This window comes from Nansenia antarctica (genome assembly GCF_963989245.1).
Source record: "Nansenia antarctica genome assembly, chromosome: 5".
Taxonomy (NCBI): Eukaryota; Metazoa; Chordata; class Actinopteri; order Argentiniformes; family Microstomatidae; genus Nansenia; species Nansenia antarctica.
In genome coordinates, this window is record NC_137690.1 from 29,733,290 (window position 1) to 29,754,375 (window position 21,086).

The 21,086-nt window shown below is 44.1% G+C and overlaps 1 protein-coding gene across 1 annotated transcript in view; it reads left to right on the forward strand.

The window, feature by feature from the left end:
* Positions 1–13,636, forward strand: part of arl15a (ADP-ribosylation factor-like 15a) — a gene marked incomplete at both ends in the record, with an annotated part of 134,057 nt that extends 120,421 nt beyond the window's left edge. The window contains 1 exon segment of the mRNA XM_080531546.1: positions 13,469–13,636. Within this exon segment, the coding sequence (XP_080387672.1) occupies positions 13,469–13,636 (168 nt within the window).
* Between the last annotated feature and the right edge of the window lie 7,450 nt (positions 13,637–21,086).

Below are 21,086 nucleotides of genomic sequence, written 5' to 3' on the forward strand. Positions count from 1 at the left end.
AGAGAAAATGTTAACACCAGCACAAAAAATGTTACTTCCAAATTATTTTGAATGAATTAATTCTAAAAATAAAGAACTAATTCATAATGAACTACAGGGAACTTTGGTAGAACTTGAATTAAAGCGCCCTGTTATGAAGCATTAAATTAGCCCTTGAAACATCTACCGTATATAGCCTTCAGATGCAGCCATAAAGCATTATAACACTATAAAGCACTAAGGCATAAGCAGCTGGAGTATATTTTGTATATTAAGTTCTTATGTAAGGCTTTCTTACAATTCATAATAAGAGGGTATTTGTGGTTAAATATAAATGTTACCTGAACTTATTGACTGCTTTGAATGCATTATACATGGACACCTCAAATAGTGTTAACAACTGCCTGGCTAATCAAATCAAATGAGGGTTCGATAGTTCTCATATACCAAGACAACATAAAACCCAAGCAGTGTGGGACTACAGCCAAGCCAAGAGCGTACTTCTGTCTTGTATCCAACCACTCACCCTACTATGACCAGATGGCCAACTATTCTTGGCCAACTCCAGTGATACAGTATGCACATGGGGGGTTAGAGAGTAACTTTTTGACATGGCTGCACTTTTTAAACAGACATAAGCCGGCTTTCTTCACTTCACAAGCCATGGCACCGGGTCCGAATGACCGAATGACCTAGAATAGGCTAGACTCTGTGACCTGGTGGTCATCTCAACAGCCATCTGCCTACAGGCTTACTGTCCCCACTGTCTCACGCAACTCCTTAAAGCGAACATTAGTGTGCTTAGGAGGAGTTAATCTCAGAGAAACTGGTTGTCCCCCACTCGTGTGTTTGGGCCAAGCTTTAAAGTTGAAGTGGAGATATGCCACTATGAAATAAGTGGAGATATTGAGGTTATCGATATTTCGTCAATTATTCAAATAGGGCTATAGTGTGGCATTTCTTGTCCACCTTGTTGTGTAAATGTGTCTTTAACTTTGGTTTCATTGTTTGAACAGGGAAATGCAGGTAGAAGCTATTCGGTTGCAGTGACCCATGCATGTAAGTGTGTCTGCCATTGCAGACCTGTAGTCTTCCAGGAGAGGGTCTTGGCCAGGAGGGAGGCAAGGAGGGGGGGAGGGAGGGAGGGAGGCAGGGCTTGAGCCAGGACTAGGGCAGCTCAAGTTACCCAGACAGATTTGTTAACACTGTTTGGGTCCACTCTGCTTTCCAGCCAGGCCTCTGGGCCAGCATGGCTGAGGTGACTTAATCTGTCATTAAATGTGTGTGTCCCCGCCGGGAGGCGGCCAGACCAGGGGGCAGAGACAGGGCTCGCTCTCCACTGACTGGCTTGGGTGGCAGTGTAGACGCATTTTGTTGGCGCCAGCCTGGATTTGAATGTGTGTAACCATTTACAGTTGAATGAGCCTGGCAGACAACCTGAAGAAATCGCCTTTCAGACAGACAGACAGACAGACAGACAGACAGACAGACAGACAGACAGATAGACAGATAGATAGATAGATAGATAGATAGATAGATAGATAGATAGATAGACAGACAGAAGCAATTTACCATGAGAGGAAGGGGGTTGTGGACTCATTTACCACTGGTACATGGTTGCGGAAAACCCTGTACAGTGGTAAATGAGTCCACAACCCCCGCCCTCGAATGGTAAATTGCTTTTCTACAACAGCCACCACATAATATAAAAAAGAATATATTTTTAAATACACAGTTTTAACATTAAATTCATTTATTTACAATCATTAATCGTTTCAGAATACATATATCATATATCCTTCCGCCACAGAATATAGTTCACAATATAGATCAACGATTGCATTGTAGGTCAGCACAGATGTTCTTAATCAGATTGATTGGGAGGCACATTGATACTGGAAATGTGGTCTGAACTGAAGGTTGTTGGGATATTTACCACTGTTGCTAGCCAATCAGAATCCAGCATCCAAACATGCTGTTCTAGAAAGATTGATAGATATGTGACACATTCTAATGCTTTGGTCCTCATGTCGGAATCTGATGTAATGATCTGACTTTTCTTTTCGAAATAAAAAATAAATAAAATAATAATCTGCGTTGTTGAAAATCAATGACACATCGCTAGTCAACTAACACAGCTTGTTTTGAGCCTCCTAACAATGTAAAGTAGTGTTGTAGTTAACTACGTAGCAGTGGGGATGACTCACCGAATCCATTTCATTGCAGTATTTTGGCTTGACTAGCGAGTTTGTGTTGTGATTCTCAACAACGTTGAAACGTAGTTCCGTGTTTCAAAAGAAAAGTGTTTGTGTATGGTATGATGCAGCAATGATGACAGACACGTGTATCAAGTTCAGCCATGTAATATCAAAGATGGAGGGAACAGGAACCTACACACGGGTCATGCAGAAACAAGCAAACAAGTCGATAGCCGATGGCATCGATCTAAGTAGACCCGTAACATCCTCCTTTTCCAAGTGAACACAAACACCTTAGAACTTAGAAATAACAAAAGTAATCTAGTGCAAAAATAACCAACGTTTGTTCTTATATAAAATGTAACAACAGTCTCTGTTAACTTCTGTATTCTCTGTGTCTTTCCTTTTTAATTGTTTCCATTTTTATTTTATGGCAACAGCCCTATATAGTTTAGGTTACAAATTGAGTCTCACAGGTGGCTTAGACAGCCGTCCAGCCCTAGTGTATGCGCGTCCCTCAAATGGTGCTGTGCCAATTGGACTAGGTGAGGTCCTAGGTGTGAACCTGACCGGGCTCGGCTCAGCCACAGTTGGGGGAGCCTCTGCAGCGGTACTCTCTGGCACAGGGTCATTCTCTTCGTAGGTCGGAGTAGCAGTCGGCTCGGCTACTCTGAGGTCCACCCTGTTGCGTCGATAGAGGGAGCCGTCGACATCCACCAGGTACGATCTCGGTGCAACCCTGCGGAGGCAGGTCCCAGCCCTCCAGATGCCAGTGTTGTCACTAGGCAGAGGCTTCATTCGGACGGTTTCCCCGACTGCCAGCTCCGGCAGGTCCCGGGCGGACCGGTCATAGAAAGACTTGGCAAGCTGCCTCCTGTGGCGCAGCTTTTCAGTGACTCCTACCACAACGACTGGTTCCAGCAGCTTGTTTGTCACTGGAATAGAGGTCTTCAGCCGACGAGACATGAGACGTTGTGCCGGGCTGCTGTTCATGCTTTCGGTGGGAGTATTTCTCCAGTGTAGTATGGCCTTCCAGGGGTCGTCACTGTCACGCATAGCCTTGCGCAACAGATTCTTTGCAATCTTGACGGCCGACTCTGCCTTGCCGTTTGCTTTCGGGTGCCTTGGAGAGGAGGTCACATGCTCAAACTCCCATTCAGAGGCAAAACGTGAGAACTGAGAGGTAAATTGTGGGCCATTGTCTGTGATGACCCTCTCTGGCTGGCCATGCCGAGCGAACTGTGCCTTACATCGCTTGATGACTGTCTCTGCAGATAAGTCAGGGAGGAGCTCAACTTCCCAAAAGTCAGAATAGTGGTCGACTATAATAAGATAGTCCTTCTGCCTATGACTGAACAGGTCCATGCTCAGAATTTGCCACGGCCTGGTGGGCAGTTCATGTGAGAGCATGGTCTCCTTTTGCTGTTTGTGAGCATACTCATTGCAGGTTGAGCAGGTGCCCACAAAATCCTTTATCTCTGCCTGCATGTTCGGCCAGTACAATGTCTCTCGAGCATGTCGGTAGCATGCGTCTCCTCCTGTGTGACTTGAATGAATGCGCGTAAGCATCTCTGGGCGTAGTGATTTTGGGATGATGACTTTCTGCCCCCGGAATAGAACACCATTCTGTACACTGACTTCATCTCTGTAAGGCCAGTATTCTCTGGTAATGAGAGGTGCTTCTTCTCTCACATCTGGCCAGCCTATGAGAACTGTGGACTTAAGTGCCTGCAGGCATTCATCTCGGTCAGTGTGCAGCCTGATTTGTTCGAGACGCTGGTCACTTACATTCAAGTAGTCTGCCTGGTTCACATGCTGTATCTCCTCTTGCTCTTGTTGCAGGGAGCAGATAGCGTGCCGCTGGTAGGTTGTTCCTCTGCCGGTGCATCCTGCTGTTGCTCTGCTGAGCGTGTCGCTGATGAACATTTCAGGCCCTGGTTTGTAGATGACCGTCAGACTGTAGTTCTGTAAGGTCATGAGCATGCTCTGAAGCCTCTTGGGAGCGTTGAGGAGAGGTTTGCTGAAAATGGAGATTAGGGGCTTATGGTCTGTCTCCGCTGTGATCAGGTCGCGGCCATATAGATAGTAGTGAAACCTCTGACAGGCGAAGACGATGCTGAGACACTCTTTCTCAATCTGTGCGTAGTTCTTTTCTGTGGGGGTAAGAGCTCTCGAAGCGAACGCGATGGGCTGTCCTTCCTGCATGAGGCAGCATCCGAGACCATTCTGGCTGGCGTCGCTCTGGACTGTGATTGGCTTGGTCACATCATAGTAGCGCAGGACAGGCATGGTTGTAGCTAGAGACTTGAGTTCTTGAACTGCCGCCTCGTGTTTGGGTAGCCAATGCCAGGGGGTTTCCTTGTCCAGCAAGCGTCGCAACGGCTCACAGACACTTGATAAGTGTGGCATGAATTTGGCCAAGTAGTTGGCAAAGCCAATCAGACGCTGCACCCCTTTTGCGTCAGTTGGATTGGGCATTTCGATGATGGCCCTCACCTTCTCTGGGTCAGGCTTCAGCCCTGTGGATGAGAGGATGTGGCCGTGAAACTGGACCTCAGCTACTTTGAACTGCAGCTTCTTCAACCCTAGCCGCAGCTTGACCTCACGGCAGCGTTCCATCAGTGCCAAAAGCTTGACATCATGGTCACTCTCAGCCTCTTTGTCTGTGTCCCCACAACCCACAACCAGGATGTCGTCCGCAATGGGCTCGATGCCCTTGAGTCCAGCCAGGAGCTCGTGTTGTTTTCGCTGATACACCTCGGGTGCCACAGACACTCCGAATGGTAGCTTAAGCCAGCGTTTCCTCCCCCAGGGGGTCCAGAATGTGGTCATGAGGCTGCTCTCGTAGTCAAGTCTGCATTGTAGAAATGCATCTCGGGCATCCACTAAGGTGAATACTCTTGCCTTCGGTAGTTTGTACAGGACATCATCCAGAGTAGGCATGATGTAATGAGAGCGCTTTAGGGCCTTGTTCAGGAACTTAGGATCTATACATAGTCTGAGCTTGTCTGGTTTTTTTACAATAACCATGTTGCTGATCCAATCAGTTGGGTCTGTGACCGGCGCCATGTGGCCGTCAGCCTCGTACTTGTCCAGCTGGGCTTTGACTGCTGCTTTCATTGCAATGGGAACATTGCGAGGGGCACATTGAACTGTAGGAACCCTGGGATCTAGGTCAAAGTGGACCTCCCCGGGTAGAGATTCCACAGGTGAGTTGAATACATCACTGTATTTGTTAGTCAGCTGCTCCTTGGTTAGGGCTCCAGGCTGTGCATGTTCCACTTTGAGCACATCCTCAGGGATTGTGAACTGCATGAGACCTAGGCGTTCACAGGTAGAGCCTGACAGGAGAGGATTTTGCCTAGACTTAACTATTTCAAATGAGAGCTTGTATGTTTGACCTCTTACTCTACATTCTGTCTCAAAGATGCCTATGGAGCTCAGTGTTTCCCCGGAGTACAGCTTTAGTCTAGCCTCACTTGGGCAGAGTGGTGCGTTGGGTGCCAGCCTTTTCTTGTCATGAAGGCTCATGACATTGCATGTCGCTCCAGAGTCCAACTGACATTGCTGTGGCTTGTTGTGAAAACGTAATGTTACAAACCATTTCTTCCCTTTGGCTTGCACTGCACCAATTGACTCATGCATGTATATGTCTTCCTCACTGTTTTGTTCTGAGCTCTCAGCTGTATTTTCCATGCAGTGTATCTTTCCCTCAGTGGGTCTTTTGCTTTTTTGACACACTTTAGCAAAGTGATTATTTACTCCACATGATTTGCATTGTTTTCCGAATGCTGGGCAGTGATCTCTGCCCCTTGCATGCGAGTTGCCACAGTATTTACATGCATAGCCTGCGTCTACAGCTCTGGGTGAATTGCTCTGCCTCCATTGGTTTTGCCTGGATTGTTGTTGCCTAGATTGTTGCCTAGCAACGGCGAGCACCGCTTCTACGTGCGGAGGACTCGCTATCTCCATCGCTCTCATACGAATGTCTGTCTGCTCCGTTGCACGGCACATGTCAATTGCTGTGATCAACGTCAGTTGCTTTTCTCTAAGCAATCTGCGCCTTATGCTCTCGTTACCAACACCCAGTACAATTTTGTCACGAATCATCTCATCTCTTAACTGTCCGTACTCACAGGTTGCTGCCCTTTCTCTCAGCCTGGTCACAAAACCGTCTATAGATTCTCCTTCCTCCTGTTTGCAGCTCCCGAAGACGTACCTTTCATATATTGTGTTCTTGGTAGGTTTGAAATACTTCTCCAACGCGGCCAGTATGATCGCAGCATCCCCCTGATCCTCTTCGGAAAGATTTAAGTTGTGACGGTATATATGTCTGCATTCACTTCCCATAACGGTCCTCAGAGTTGCAGCCTGGATTTTCTTGTCCTTTTCAGTTATGCCAGTAACGATGATATAGTCCTCATATTCGGCCCGGAATATGTCCCAATTGACGCTCCAATCGCCCGTGAAGCTCATGGGTGAAGGGGGTGGAAAAGTAATGGCTGCCATGCTAGCTATCGTTGCTCGCTGACTTGTCTCGTCTTCTAAAGTATCCGAATCACTTGATTCCGATCCAGACATAGGCTACTCTACCTGTACTCACTTAATATTATCTAATATTCCGCTAACGTGAGTTCAGCAGCTTCTGACACCATGTTTGTGTATGGTATGATGCAGCAATGATGACAGACACGTGTATCAAGTTCAGCCATGTAATATCAAAGATGGAGGGAACAGGAACCTACACACGGGTCATGCAGAAACAAGCAAACAAGTCGATAGCCGATGGCATCGATCTAAGTAGACCCGTAACAAAAAGTCTGAACATTTTGATTGGTTGCCGATATGAGGACCAAACGATCAGACAGAGGCTGTGTTCGGAATGGTATACTAGCATACTGCATACTAGCATACTCAATGAGTATATACTGCATACTACCGACTAAATTCATAATAAGTATCCGAAAACCAGCCGACCATTATGCATACTGCATACTGCCTCCCAGAATGCCTCCCAGAATGCATTTCGCCGGGAGCGGCGAATTTAAACCTCCATTTTAAACCTCCATTAGCTAAAATATGTAATTTTGGCTTTACAAGTGTTAACATGTCATTTTATGAAGTTTTAATATGTTTTCAGGCGAGAAAGTAACCACATATATTCCCAAAATGTGTCCAGTTTACCAAAATAGCCCGTTTATATATCTGATCTGATGATTTTTTGCGTCTTCTGTTCTCTAGCTGCGTTCGTAAATTCGCCCTGGAAATATGATCAGCACTCATGGAATGCCTCTTGTCCAATCAAATTACCTGGTCCCTTTATGACGTTGCACCCAGTGTGCGCTCCGGCGCTCTCATAGCGATTTTTACGAACGCACCCTACGTTTACCTTCACACAATCGACAGAAATATCGTAACATAATTACAACACGTTGTAAAATGATTTGGGGGGCCAATATCTTAAGTATATCTCAAGTAACTAGCTTACTATATTGTTGTCTTAACAGTTGGTAAAATAACATGATTAAAATAAATATATATGAGCAATAACATATCGTGGGCTGCAGCAAGCACAATAACAACCCAACCTTTCCGTCTGAAGCGACAATACTGGGATCATTCGTGATTGGGCTACAAGCAGTCAAATACTAGGTGAACATGTGTGTAAGACACAAATAAACGTGGATTTCATGCATTTCAAGTGGCATATTTGTAATCATGACGACTAGCCTGGTCTAAGAATGCATTTCACCATGTTAATGTAGTGAAAATACCACCGCTCATCCGTGATCAGACTTAGCTGGGGTGCTGCAGCTGAAGAGTATCAAATAGAGTGCAAGAAAGCAGCATCTGCACACTCAAATATGTGCAAAAAACGATGTTTATTGCAAGCTTTCGGTCCCCAGCAGTGGCGTACCGCAAAATCCCGAGGCCCCCCCGCAAGGTGGCGGCGGGGGCCCTTTCGCAACGGAGGTAAAAAAAAAATAATATATATATTTTTTATTTTTTTAAACGTGCGTTTTTTAGAGGCCGATGCGTTATTGACGTTGCGAAATTTCGCAATATGCACTCTACATTCTAAATGCTTGACTTAGCAAAAGGTACAAACAAGTGAGAGCAATAACTAAAACCAAATGGTAGACTACATCAGTAGAATGTATTATAAGTGATTGATTGATTGATTGATTGAAAACTTTATTAGCAGATTTGCAGAAGTAGGTACATGAAAGTACATATTACATACAAGGTCAACTAACAGGATAAAAACCCAAGAAAGCCACTGGCTTATTTCAATTGGGGTCCTTGATTCTCAATTCATCGTTACATGTAAGACAGACAAAAAAAACCTAGTACTATCTACAAGATAATACAGACAAATAACTAGTACTATCTACAAGATAAACATACATCCATCATGGGAAGAACAATACAACAAAACATAAGGTATGTACAGCGGGTAGGACAGGTGGGGACATACACCACAGGTGGGGGCGGGGGACAAAACACAATGTATGTACAGTGGGTAGTTCGGGTCTTTTAATCTGATTTTTGATTTAGAGGGTCCAGTTACGGATTGCAGCCTCCTGTAAATGTTTTTTGAGAGTGGTTTTGAAGGTGGGCAGTGTTTTGCACTCCTTTAAGATTATAGGAAGGGCGTTCCACATTTTTACTGCATAGTTTGCAAACGAGTTTAACCCCTTGTTTGTGGTGCAACGCGGTTGAACGTGGTTCGTGGAGCTTCCTCTGGTATTGTATGTGTGGACGTTGTTCACTTTTTGGAAGTATGTTGACAGGTACTTGGGTGTCTTTGTGGTGTAGCGTATCTTGAAGACCAGGCCCAGTGCAAGCTGCTGCACTCTGTCAACTACTCGTAGCCAATCAAGGCTCAAAAAATGAGCAGCGGTTAGATGTGTCCTAGGGTTGAGGCCTAGCAGAAGCCTAACCAGTTTATTTTGGGCTGTCTGGAGTCTTGTTTTATGGGCCTTTGTGGTTCTATAGTACCATGATGTTACGGCATAGTCGAAGTGACATTGAATGAGAGCTCCTGATAGGGTCCTCAGTGTGTTTTTACTGACAAGTGAGGATATCCTGTACAAGAATCTAGTTCTATGGTTCACTTTTTTTATTACTTTTGCTGCCATTTTATCTCCGGAAAGATTTGCCTCTAAGATGGAGCCCAGGTATGTAATATCCTCTTTTCTTGTGATATTAATGTTACCCACTTTTATTTTGAAATTTACAGCCTTTCTGAGTTTAGATGGGGATCCGTATAGGATGGTTTCAGTTTTACCTAGGTGTATTGATAGTTTATTGTCAGCTAGCCAGATGCAGATTCTACTCAGTTCAGTGCTTAGCACTTTTTCCACCTGCAATATGTCCCTGTCAGAGACCAGGGACAAGTAGAAAAGTACAAGCTTTATTTCTGTGTGGTGTGTGTGCACAGCAGCGCGATATCTGTAAACATACAAGCTGTAGACTCTCCGCTAAGGGTTGCCAGATGGGATTGAGAATTTCCAACCTAACCAATCTAAAAACTTCTAAATCCACCAAAAACCAGCCCATCTGGCAACCCTGTCTCCGCTGCATCAGAGTCTACTTGTTGCGTAAAATTGGCCAGGGTTAGTCAAATCCTTTGTTGGACATCTCGTTTCTTAAGTCCTGGTATATTGTGGCATTTCTTTACTGTTTGCCATCTGGTCTAGGAATACCCAGGGAGACGCAGACAGCAGAAGTAGAATAGAATAGTAGAATAGAAAAAGAAACAGCTATATATAGCCTAACCATGCTGAATTATGTACCTGTATGATGCACTGACAGCCTGTGACTGTGAACCTGGCCGGACCCTGCCCTTCTGCCTGAGTTTGAGTATGATGCTGCCCAAATAAATGTTATTGTTTAGTGCTGTACGCTTTCGTGGTATTATATTGTGTGAATTATCATCTGTATGTTGTTTTTCTTTCACTCGACTAACCGCCGAGATAATACTTGAGACATGTACTTCCGTAAACATACATTTTTTATTTGATTTTTTTACAATATCGGACCGACAGTCCCACATATAGCGGCTATAATGTCCGAATAGAGAATCTACCACCACCTAGAGAATGCTTATTGTACTTTGTATTGTATTTTCGCTTGCTCATTTTCCTTGTGTCTCGCTGCCTATGTGTGACGTCAAAGTCATGTTGCTATTGCATACGGCTAACTATGTATATATTTTTTAATATAGGCCTATATATTAAAATTAAGGTTGACACAATGAAGGGCCACTTATTTTCTTTGTTTTATATTTTTTTAAATTATAAAAAAATAAAATAACGTTTGGATCCAATGTTAGGGGGCCCCCTAGTGGCTGGGGCCCCCCCGCGGTGCGTCGCTTGCGGGCCCGTCCGCTACGCCACTGGTCCCCAGGCTATCGGACAATGTAAACAAAAGCTGTATGACGGGTTTGTATGACGCAGTTTGACGAGGCTGAAAGCGCACAGGGTTGCCAGATGGGATTGACAATTTACAGCCTAAACTTTCTATAACCTCAAAATCAAGTAGCCCATTCGGCGGTAACCCGCCCCATCTGGCAACCCTGGACGCAACTCTGCAACCCTGGACGCGAAATGCATTTTGGGAAATAGGAGCCGAGCTAGTGTCCATCATAACCGACTTCAATTTTCACGGAAGTAACTGCTCGCCTACTAAATTTCTCGCATACTCAAATCTCGCATACTGTACAGTGTGAACGTACTACATACTCAAAATCTACGTCATATCTAGTATGAGTAGTATGCTAGTACGCTATTCCGAACACAGCCTGTGTCACAAATATGTTTTATATGATCACCCCGATCAAGCCAGCCGGAGGAGGAGTTGTACAGTCTTATTGGAGCAGGCAGAAAAGATCTCCTATAACACTCGTTCAATGCAATGTGGTTGTAATAAACTGTTGCTAAAAGGAGAGTCTATACTCTGCCACAGTGTCATGTAGGGGATGGGAGGGATTGTCCATGATGGCTCGGAGTTTGGTCCTGATCCTCCTATTGGCCACCTCCTCCACAGTGTCCAGGGTGACACCGAGGACAGAACCAGCTTTCCTAATAAGCTTGTTCAGCCTCTTGGTGTCACCTTCCTTGATGCTGCCCCCCCTGCCTACCATCGCATACAGCACTGTGCTGGCTATTACTGTGGCTAAGATATTTCATGATTAATAATGATACCGTCATCTATTCTTCAGTGTTTTATGTTCATATTCTATAGCAGGACACAACAGGCTCGGCGCCAGGGGAAAGTAACTATTTGAGCAAAACAAACAAAAAAACTCTTTAAGCCTGTTCATAACACAACCGCCCCCCCCTCGCCCCCATGCACAAACTGGAAGCGCTGCACTCAGATCAGCTTTCTTGGTTCCAATTCTTATTTTCACATTAGGAGTTATACTTAATACTATTACTGACCCTAGAGCAGCTCTTGAGATATTATTTCCAACAATGGCAGGACATCTCAAGACAACAGCAGCAAACATCAGCTTTCTCAATTCTCATGAAACCGTTGCCTAAATATTTACTACATTAAACCGATTTGGCTTACTTTTATGTGATTGAGGTAAAAGTGATGCCATCATGTTAGGAAATCTATAAGTGATCACAATTAGCAATATATCTACACATTCAGGATTTAAATATAATTCAACCTATGAAAATTATCCTCATAACATAACCACATTTGCCTTTTTCAAAACAGTGTAATTCCATACATAGTAATTCCTATTATGTTTGGTTGCAAAGACATAACGTAACATAACGCAAACGTTATCACAGCGTGGTCTCGGGGTGAATAAACCTATTATTTTTTTGTGTCTGTCTATTCTTCTTCTCTCCATGGGATGTAGTGTATTTGAGTACTAATAAAAGCGCTATACCCAATATACACATTATTATTATTGTTATTAGTTGTAGTAGTAGTAGTAGTAGTAGTATTAGTATTAGTAGTAGTAGTATTGTTATTATTATTATTATTATTGTTGTTGTTGTTGTTGTTGTTGTTATTGTTATTATTACTATTATGATTATTATTATTATTATTATTATTGTTGTTGTTGTTGTTATTATTATATTACTATTCATTCTATGTTTGACCGGCATGTCGTGGGTGTGAAGTGACCTGGGAGGGCAGTAATGTACCTTACGATGGACGTCTCTGTGTGAGTGGTACTTGTTGATTTACGGGTGCAACGCTAGTTACGACTGTTTATAAACAATGATCTGACCATGCACTAACATGGCTTCTAACAATGATCTGACCATGCACTAACATGGCTTCTAACAATGATCTGACCATGCACTAACATGGCTTCTAACAATGAATGTAGCTTTTGGGAGGTGAGGCCCTAGTCACTAGTGTTTTGTGAAAAGGAACACCCTCTCATTTGTTGTCAAGTTAAAACAGGTCGTGTTGTCAGTCTTATCTGAGATAGAATGAATGGATGGCTTTTCAAATCATTTCTATCTTTCTATCTTCTCGGAACAAAATATCTGGGGATCCTTATTTTGAAGAACCATGCATGACACACGCTATATCCTCAATAGGATCCATACCATCACTTCTAATCATGCAGAAGGCATGCAGGTGATCAGGTAATTACATTATGAGTAGGTTTCCCCAGAACTTCAATCTGTTTTAGTAATTGAGGACAGATGAGGAGCTAGCTGAAAGACATTTAGATCCCCCCACCCCCTCCCCCGCTTACTGTCAGTTTGAAAATATTGAAAATTGCAACTGATTGTGCCTTCAGTGAAAGCATTGTTCCGCCCATTCAGATGTGCTTTTACGTAACAGCTGGTTTTGGTTCTCTCTCCCATTGTTATGAGCTGCCAATATATTTAAATAAATCAAGCACTGAATATAAAGCCAACATATGATCCTGATAATCAACTGTTACAAACAGTGAGACCCGAGCCAAGAATCGACATTACAAGTTTTCCCAGATTTGAACACTATATATTTTAGCCTTGTTGCTTTCTGGCTAGGCTCTCAGGCAAGGTTAGCTGGTTGAGTTGAGTGGAGTGTAATGAAGCTGTCTCCACAGCGTTTGATCTTTGGTCTTTATCAATCTCCTTCAGCGATTCATCACCTAAACCAGCTGAGCGGGAGTGCTCTGCCAAAGCTATCACCAAATAAAACTCTGATTTGAAGACCTCTGTATCAGACCCCAATTTGCGAATGCAGAGTCTAAAACAAGGTGCCATGACGAAAACCCAGACCCATAATTGAATGAACACCTTTTCTGTTTGTCTCCACAGATAAAGAGGTACTTTGAACTGGAGCCGTTGGTGAGAGGAAAGAGGTGGATACTGGAGGGCAGTACAACTAACAACATGGAGTCCGTCAGAGAGGGCTTCATTCAGCTGCTCATCCTCCTGGAGGAGAAGAGAAGGAGGCCGGGAGGATATGATGCTGTCTGGAGGTAGAGCAGGGCATCTAATGATCGCAAGGTTTACCAATCGATCCCCGGCTGGCCACGTGTCGAGGTGTCCTTGGGCAAGACACTGAAACTCAAATTGCTCCCAATGAGCGGGCCGGCGCCTTGCATGGTAGATTGCTGCCATTGGTGTGTGAATGGGTGAGTGAGAGGCCATTGTAAAGCGCTTTGTTATAAGGCGCTATATAAGTCAGTCCATTTACCACATACCATTAGGACAAAGAGAATCACAGCCCGGCTGGCCAGTGTCTACACACAGACATGGCAACACGTTGGCAACTATCTCTGCATCTGTGTAGCTGATTGTGGAGTTTTTTCTCAATTTTCGTGAAAATGAGACCAAGAAAATGGGCATCTAGGTGTAAGCAGTAAACAGCTACATATCCTGACCATGGAGGCTCGCCATTTAACTCAATTTAATTATGTATGTATGTATGTATGTATATATGTATATCATTTTAAAATATTATTTCTTATATTTTTTATTTTTTAATGTTTTTTACTACCATACAGATATTTGTTTTTATCTACTCACTAAATTGTTGGTAAAATTGGTAACTTGTTTATATGTGTGTGTGTGTGTGTGTGTGTGTGTGTGTGTGTGTGTGTGTGTGTGTGTGTGTGTGTGTGTGTGTGTGTGTGTAGATGGGCAAATCTATATGTATATACAGTATGTATGCAGACATGTTTGAGAGGGAGGGGTGGGTGGAGGGGAGGGAGAAAAACTGAAAATATGCCTTTTTCAATGTACATGACATCTTCTATACTGGAATAATAAAAAAAAACTCAATTTAATTCGGTTTTTTTCTTCAGGCAGTCCCACCCATATTTATCATTTTATTGGACAGATGTAGTGAAGATAAACAGGAAAGTAAGGAGAGAGGGCATGTCAGCAGGGCATGGGCCGGATTCGAACCCATATACAGTATGTGTGCACTGTAGCCCGCGGAGCTGGACCACCCCAGGCCACACTGAATGCATTTTTATTAAGGACATTTATTGGACTTTGAATAAATGGAAATCTTGTTTACTACGATCAGTGCCATTGTAATGAAACCCTGAAGTTAGATTTAAAAGTTGTCAAGTTGAGCACACATTTTGGCTAATTATTTGTGTTTATATGTCCACGCACATAATGCTTGAGTTTAGCCTGACTGGAAAGCATGGTTGTGAAATGGGCTCAACTTGATAACACAAAATGTTTATGGTGATTGATGTATGCAGTCTAAGGCCTTACGGGAATGTGTCGCAGCCTGATTCTGCATTGAGAGCTCTGTTTTGTAAAATGTGTGTTCTATATTATGCAATATAGGCTACTGTAGGCTACTAGAAACATTGTAATTACAATTTATTTCCACAAAGAAAATGTCACTGTTGAAATAAGAAATAACAATGATGGTGACACCATTGTAAAACTTTTTTTTTTATCATAGATTAATGATTAATGTGTTCTGAAAGTGGTTTACATGTTCATGTTAGCTGTATTTCTTCGTAAACTATGTTATCATAAGGTTTAGGCAAGAGCACAATTTGCCTGCCCTCTAGTGGAAAGAGATGATTTTTAAAAGTATATTTCAATGGAGTTCAAGGTAAAACTTAGGCATGCTTTAAACCCAGGTGTTAAGAACACGTGTGTCTCAGTTGGGGTTAGACGGCATGAATTTGCTAACATAAGCATATCTTTTGACAGAGGAATAGCCCCACTGTCGCTTAGAATATCTCCCTCATGAATACAAGCAGACACTTCCTACTGTATGGCCAAGAGGAAGCACCGCAAAGTATGAGAGGAAATGTAAAATACCACAGCAGAGTACTATTATTACTACTATTATTATTACCATTATCTTAATACTGATGAAGTGTTGTTAGATTAAAACGTTTTAATTTCACCATATACAGTAGCATAGCAATGAATTCAGCTCAATCAAAGACAAAACCATGTTTATGTCTACAATTTTATTTCAAAACATGATTAACTTTATTTAATAGCCTATATCCATAGGACATAGAAATATGATCAATTCTAAACATTGTTACAATGTTGTTAGTGAACGTTGAATAGAGCAATGATTCATTTGGATGTTTCTGCTGTTGTTTTGTTGTTGTTGCTGCTTTTGAATTTGACACACCCCAGCCCTGGCTGGCGCTTTAGACATCTCACATCAGGGGTAGAATACAAACTCTATCAATCAGCCAGCGCGACAGCTGCATCTGACATGTCCCTGTCCGACACGGGACAGACCCCTCCCTGTCTGCCACCTCGCTGCCGTCTATGGCAGACCCCCACCCCACCCCTTCCCCACTCCACCAGACCCCCACCCCACCCCTTCCCCACTCCACCAGACCCCCACCCCACCCCTTCCCCACTCCACCAGACCCCCACCTCATCCCCACTCCACCAGACCCCTACCCCACCCCTTCCCCACTCCACCAGACCCCTACCCCACCCCTTCCCCACTCCACCAGACCCCCACCTCATCCCCACTCCACCAGACCCCTACCCCACCCCTTCCCTACTCCAGCAGACCCCTACCCCACCCCTTCCCCACTCCACCAGACCCCCACCCCACCCCTTCCCCACTCCACCAGACCCCCATCTCTTCCCCACTCCACCAGACCCCCACCTCATCCCCCCTCCACCAGACCCTCACCCCACCCCTTCCCCAGTCCACCAGAGCCCCCTTTCCAGCTCCACCCCCTGTCCCAATAGTTCCTTGTGGTATTTGCAAAGTTCACCCTCTGCAACTTTAGAATCAAGACTCCCCACCTCTGTGATCTGGGATGTTTTATGTGACACAGCTGTGTGTTTGGACTTGTGTACAGACCTGCGTGTGCACAGACCAAATAAGATGTCTCTCCCTGTCTGGCTCTGTGTCTTGTATGTTTTCAGTATATTTATTTGTCTATGTTGTCCCCTACTACTAGACTAGATTTCAGCTGTCTTATTATTGGTTTAGGGAGTCGAAAGACGCATTTGCACATTGTCATTTGAATGTAAGATTAGTTTGAATAATTTAGTAGACTATGCCTACATTTATTAATGTATTTATTATGTATGTATTAGTGTATTGGCTTGTGAATATTTACACCTTATCTGATTAACTTTCAAAGATTCATATACTATGTATGTATATATGTATATATACATGATCAGAACTACTTAGGAATAAATACAATTTCACCAGCTCTCTTTCTAAAAACGTTTTTATATCAACGTTTTTAAAAAGGGAACTGGTGAATTTGGATTCATTCTGTGATCATCTAATTCCTCCTTTTATAGTTTGACCTAATCTTGTGTGTTAAAATCAAAAACTGATTATTTAGATTTTTCAATTATTATCATTATATTATAACCCCTCTATTACTGTATAACCTTGGGTTGGGTTAGGGTTAGGTTTTGCAAAGGTTGAGCAGATTTTGGGAATTGGTTCTCATTGTTCCTTAAAATGGATGATACTAACAGTGAAATGAATGGTTTATGAATCCGGTGTGTTGTACTTGATTGCACTCTTTCAGTATAGGTCTTAAATGAGAAAAATCTGCCATTGTAGATTTAAACATACTGTATCGCAAGTCTGTATGAATTCAAAGAAAAAGAACAAAAATAACATGGATGTCATAGATTTTTGGGAAAAGGAAAAAACATATCATAGTTGGGGCAGCTGGATAACGTTTGAGCGGGAACTTAACAGACTGAGACAAGAGTTCCTGGTGTACACTACACTACCTCTGCCTCTCTTTTCTTTCCCCTTTCAAATTAACCGTGTGGCTTTAATACAATGTGTGTCACGCAGGTTGCCCTGGCGACCCTTTGATCCTGTTTTCCACTCCCTGGGTCTTGGGGCAGACACGCCTCTCTCCAGTCTACTGCACACTAGCTCCTGACGCTTCCCTGAGAAAGACGCTGCTCTGCTGCTGTGCCCCTCTCTCTTTCGCCCACTGTCTCTCGCTCTGCTTCCCTTTGGTCACGCCAAAGGAGCCCTCTCTCTCAACGTGCAGCGCAGGGAAGGGAAGAGGCCTGGACCTCAGCGAAGCTGTCCCGCCAGAGAGATGAGAGAGGGGCTCTCTCTGTGCAACCTCTCCAAAACAGGAAATGGAGGCACCTACCAAACCCTGCCGTCCCCGTCCCCCATCCCCGTCCCCCCCGACTAAATTAATCCCAATCGAACTGGACAGTTCCCTCCAGTAATGGAAACCTGTCTGGATCAGGTGACTGACCGTGTGTGGAAGGTTGCTTTGCATCCTAGGCTGGTAGCCCTAACCGATGACCTATGACCTATGGCTAAACTCTCAGTGTGGCAGCAGACAACTCCACTCTAAATATACTGATTCACATCAGCAGCTCAGAAGAGCAGAGGCGTGGAAGAACCCCCCTCCTTCTGGCGTCTGGTTTGGCGCTATATTTAACCGCAGAAGAGAATGCAATTAGCATTTCTCAGTGCGGATGTCCCTTTGCCCAGTCTAGACAGAGATTCAGTTCTGCGTGAGTGGGGCAGGCTGAAGGATGTGGTGAGAGGGGGCAGGCTGAAGGAGGACAGGACACGTAGGACCCTGTAAATGGTTTAGTGCTGTACTGGGCTATGCATAGAGCCTGTTTTAGTTTTTTAAACAGACAACAGAGATAATTGATTTTAAGACTTAGAAGCGCAGATTAAAGTGGACGGTAATTGTTGATAGATTCCCTTCAGTTAACAGTCAAAAGACAAGAATACAGTACAGGTGATATGAAGGAAGGTACCTCATTCTGACATCCCAACCAAACACAGAACAATCCAAAGGCTGGAAACCTTGTTCTGGTAGGAGTGGTGTTGACAGACCGAGGCAAGATCACCTCACCACTTGAATCTTCTGATCCCCATCCATCTGAGAAAAGGGAGGCTAACTGTACATGCCTGCCTTTGCCGCCCGATGAAGGCAGACAGTCTGTAGATCACCAGATAGACCTGTGGAGCACCAGGGGGCGATAGGGGGAGCCACTCCCACAGACTGTTCACCAACAGCCATAAGAGGCGCTTCAGCGTTATAAATGAATGCCAATACGCCCCGCGGTGGCGCAGCGGTCTAAGCATTGGCCTCTAGTGCAAGCTGCCCACCGGGGACTGTGATCGAATCCCGGTCTCGCCAGACCCGGATATGGCCGGGGCACACAGGGAGCGGCATATTGAGCGGCCGCTGCCAAAGGGACTATTTATATAGTCCCTTAGGACTAGTATAGTCCATAGTATAGGACTATTTCCGGACAAGGATCCGTCGCGCAACACCGCCCCCGTCTGGTGCTGGAGTAACGGTGTCGGGCTCGAGGAGCCAGTCAGCTAGTCTGCCTGGCGTTCTCCTCTGGGGCTGCCGGCCACGGGGTCGTGCGGCGGATCCTACGCAATAGGCAGGGGATAATTGGATGCTAGGTTGGGTTCAATTGGATACCAAATTGGGTGAAAAAGGGATAAAATCTGAAAAACAAATGTAAAAAATAAATACAAATAAATGAATGCCATAGTGAATTGTAGAAAATGTAATTATGAGTCGCAAAGAATGATCATTTGATTTTGTTTTACTTTGCAAACATTTCAGGGTGGCTCTACCTTTCTTGGGCCCCCCCCCCCTAAGGACCCCCTAAAGCTATTTTGCATTGGCACTGAAAATTAATTTGAGCGGTAGCTAATTTGAGCTAATTTGTATGCGCTAACTCTCAGAAACCTCATAGTTATAAATCAACTAATTTCTCGCAGCGGAGCTCAGATCACGGTGTCTAAATCCTATCAGCGCACTACTTTTTCTTGGACAGCTGCCGAGGAAATCGTACCGGGCAAACGCCTCAGTTTTACTCAGGTTAACTAATCTTTCGATGTTTAGAAGTTGCCCAGCGTGTTTTCTTAAACTCTGGATAGAAGCTTGTGTTTTGGTCTTCTTCCTGTTGGAGTTCCAGTCTGCAGAGTCATCTCTGGTTCTCTCAACCTGTTGACAGAGTCCTGCCCCTGGGGAGGCACAGCAGATGTTCCCCTGACATCTCGTCCCAGTCCTCCTGCCAGGCCGTCCAGGCTCCACACAATGCCCAGGTCTCCCTCCACTCCCAGCCCCCTCTCACAGTCAGGGGGGGAAGCCCCCTATGGGTGCTGGTCCCTGGCCCCTTGATAACATCCCAGAAGGCAGTGCTTCTCCAAGTGTGGGATGAAAGATAAACATAGCAGCTTGGCTCCCCAAGTGGATCCTGACGCAGCACAAAGCCAGCCGGCTAGCAGTTATCAGTGTTGTGTGTTTTCTTGTTTTTCTGTCGGTTGATACCAGGAAATCAACAGGGGACCCCCTGGGTTGATTTGAGTTGTTTCCTCTCATGCCTGTCAACATCCACCTCCTCCACCAACTCCCCCCCCCAAAAGATACACACGCACACACCTTTTAGAGAACATACACGATGTGAAATCGGGAGATGACGTAAGCTTCAGTGAAATACACACACAACCAAATAATCAGTAAGCAAATTTAGTCAGAGGATTGTCCTCAAGCCCCTCCACTAGGCTCTATTAGGACAATGTCCACTAGGAAGGTGAGTAAAAAACAAAAACAAAAACAAGAATCACTTTAAGATACACACACTTGATGTTATCATTTAGTTGTCTGCCTTATACGACACTGTTCTACAGCAATTTAGGAAAAAATCTGCCCAAAGATAATAAAACAGATCTTGATGTGTTTACAAAAAGCCTAAATAGCAGGTCACGATAAATGAGAAATAAATTGGTCGCTGTACAGTTTGTTTCAAGGCTAATAAAATGAAATTATTTATTTATGTTATCCTTGCCAGCTGTGTTGTGCTTCAGGGGATCTATTTTAGTCTGATGATGTGTAAAGGAAAGACAAATTCCATTATGTCCTAGCATGTGTCTCTGCTCTCCAAGTAGGTTTGTGGTATAGCTGTGAAGAAAAAAGAGCACATACTTGACTCCATCTTAATGAATTACACCATGCCAAACAGTACGTTTCAAATGTACCTTGAAGCAGTGCCACAAATGACTTTGCAAATGATGCATGTGCTTCAACTATGATCTTATCACTAAGATTTACGTTGACTTACTTGATGTATACAATTTCAAGACATTCATTTATTAGGCATTGTTATTGGAATCATAGCCACAGCTTCATTTATTGAACTTATTGAACACCTTTAGTGCTCTTTAGTGCTTTTTCTCTCACCATGGGTTTCAGTCCGATCTACCAAACTAACACTTTGAGGATCAAACTTATTTTCAAAATCCACCATCAACAACTCGGGGATCCATGTCATGCATTTCAAATGTGGCCCTTTGTTACCCAAATGCCCATTGTTTTTCTATGTCTGTTTGAATGCCTTGTCTGGTGGGTGACTTCCGTTAGATTCCAGCAGGCTTGTCACTCAGGTTGTTTGTCTTGGGGACTCCACTCTGTGTGTCCTGTTTCTCTTCCTC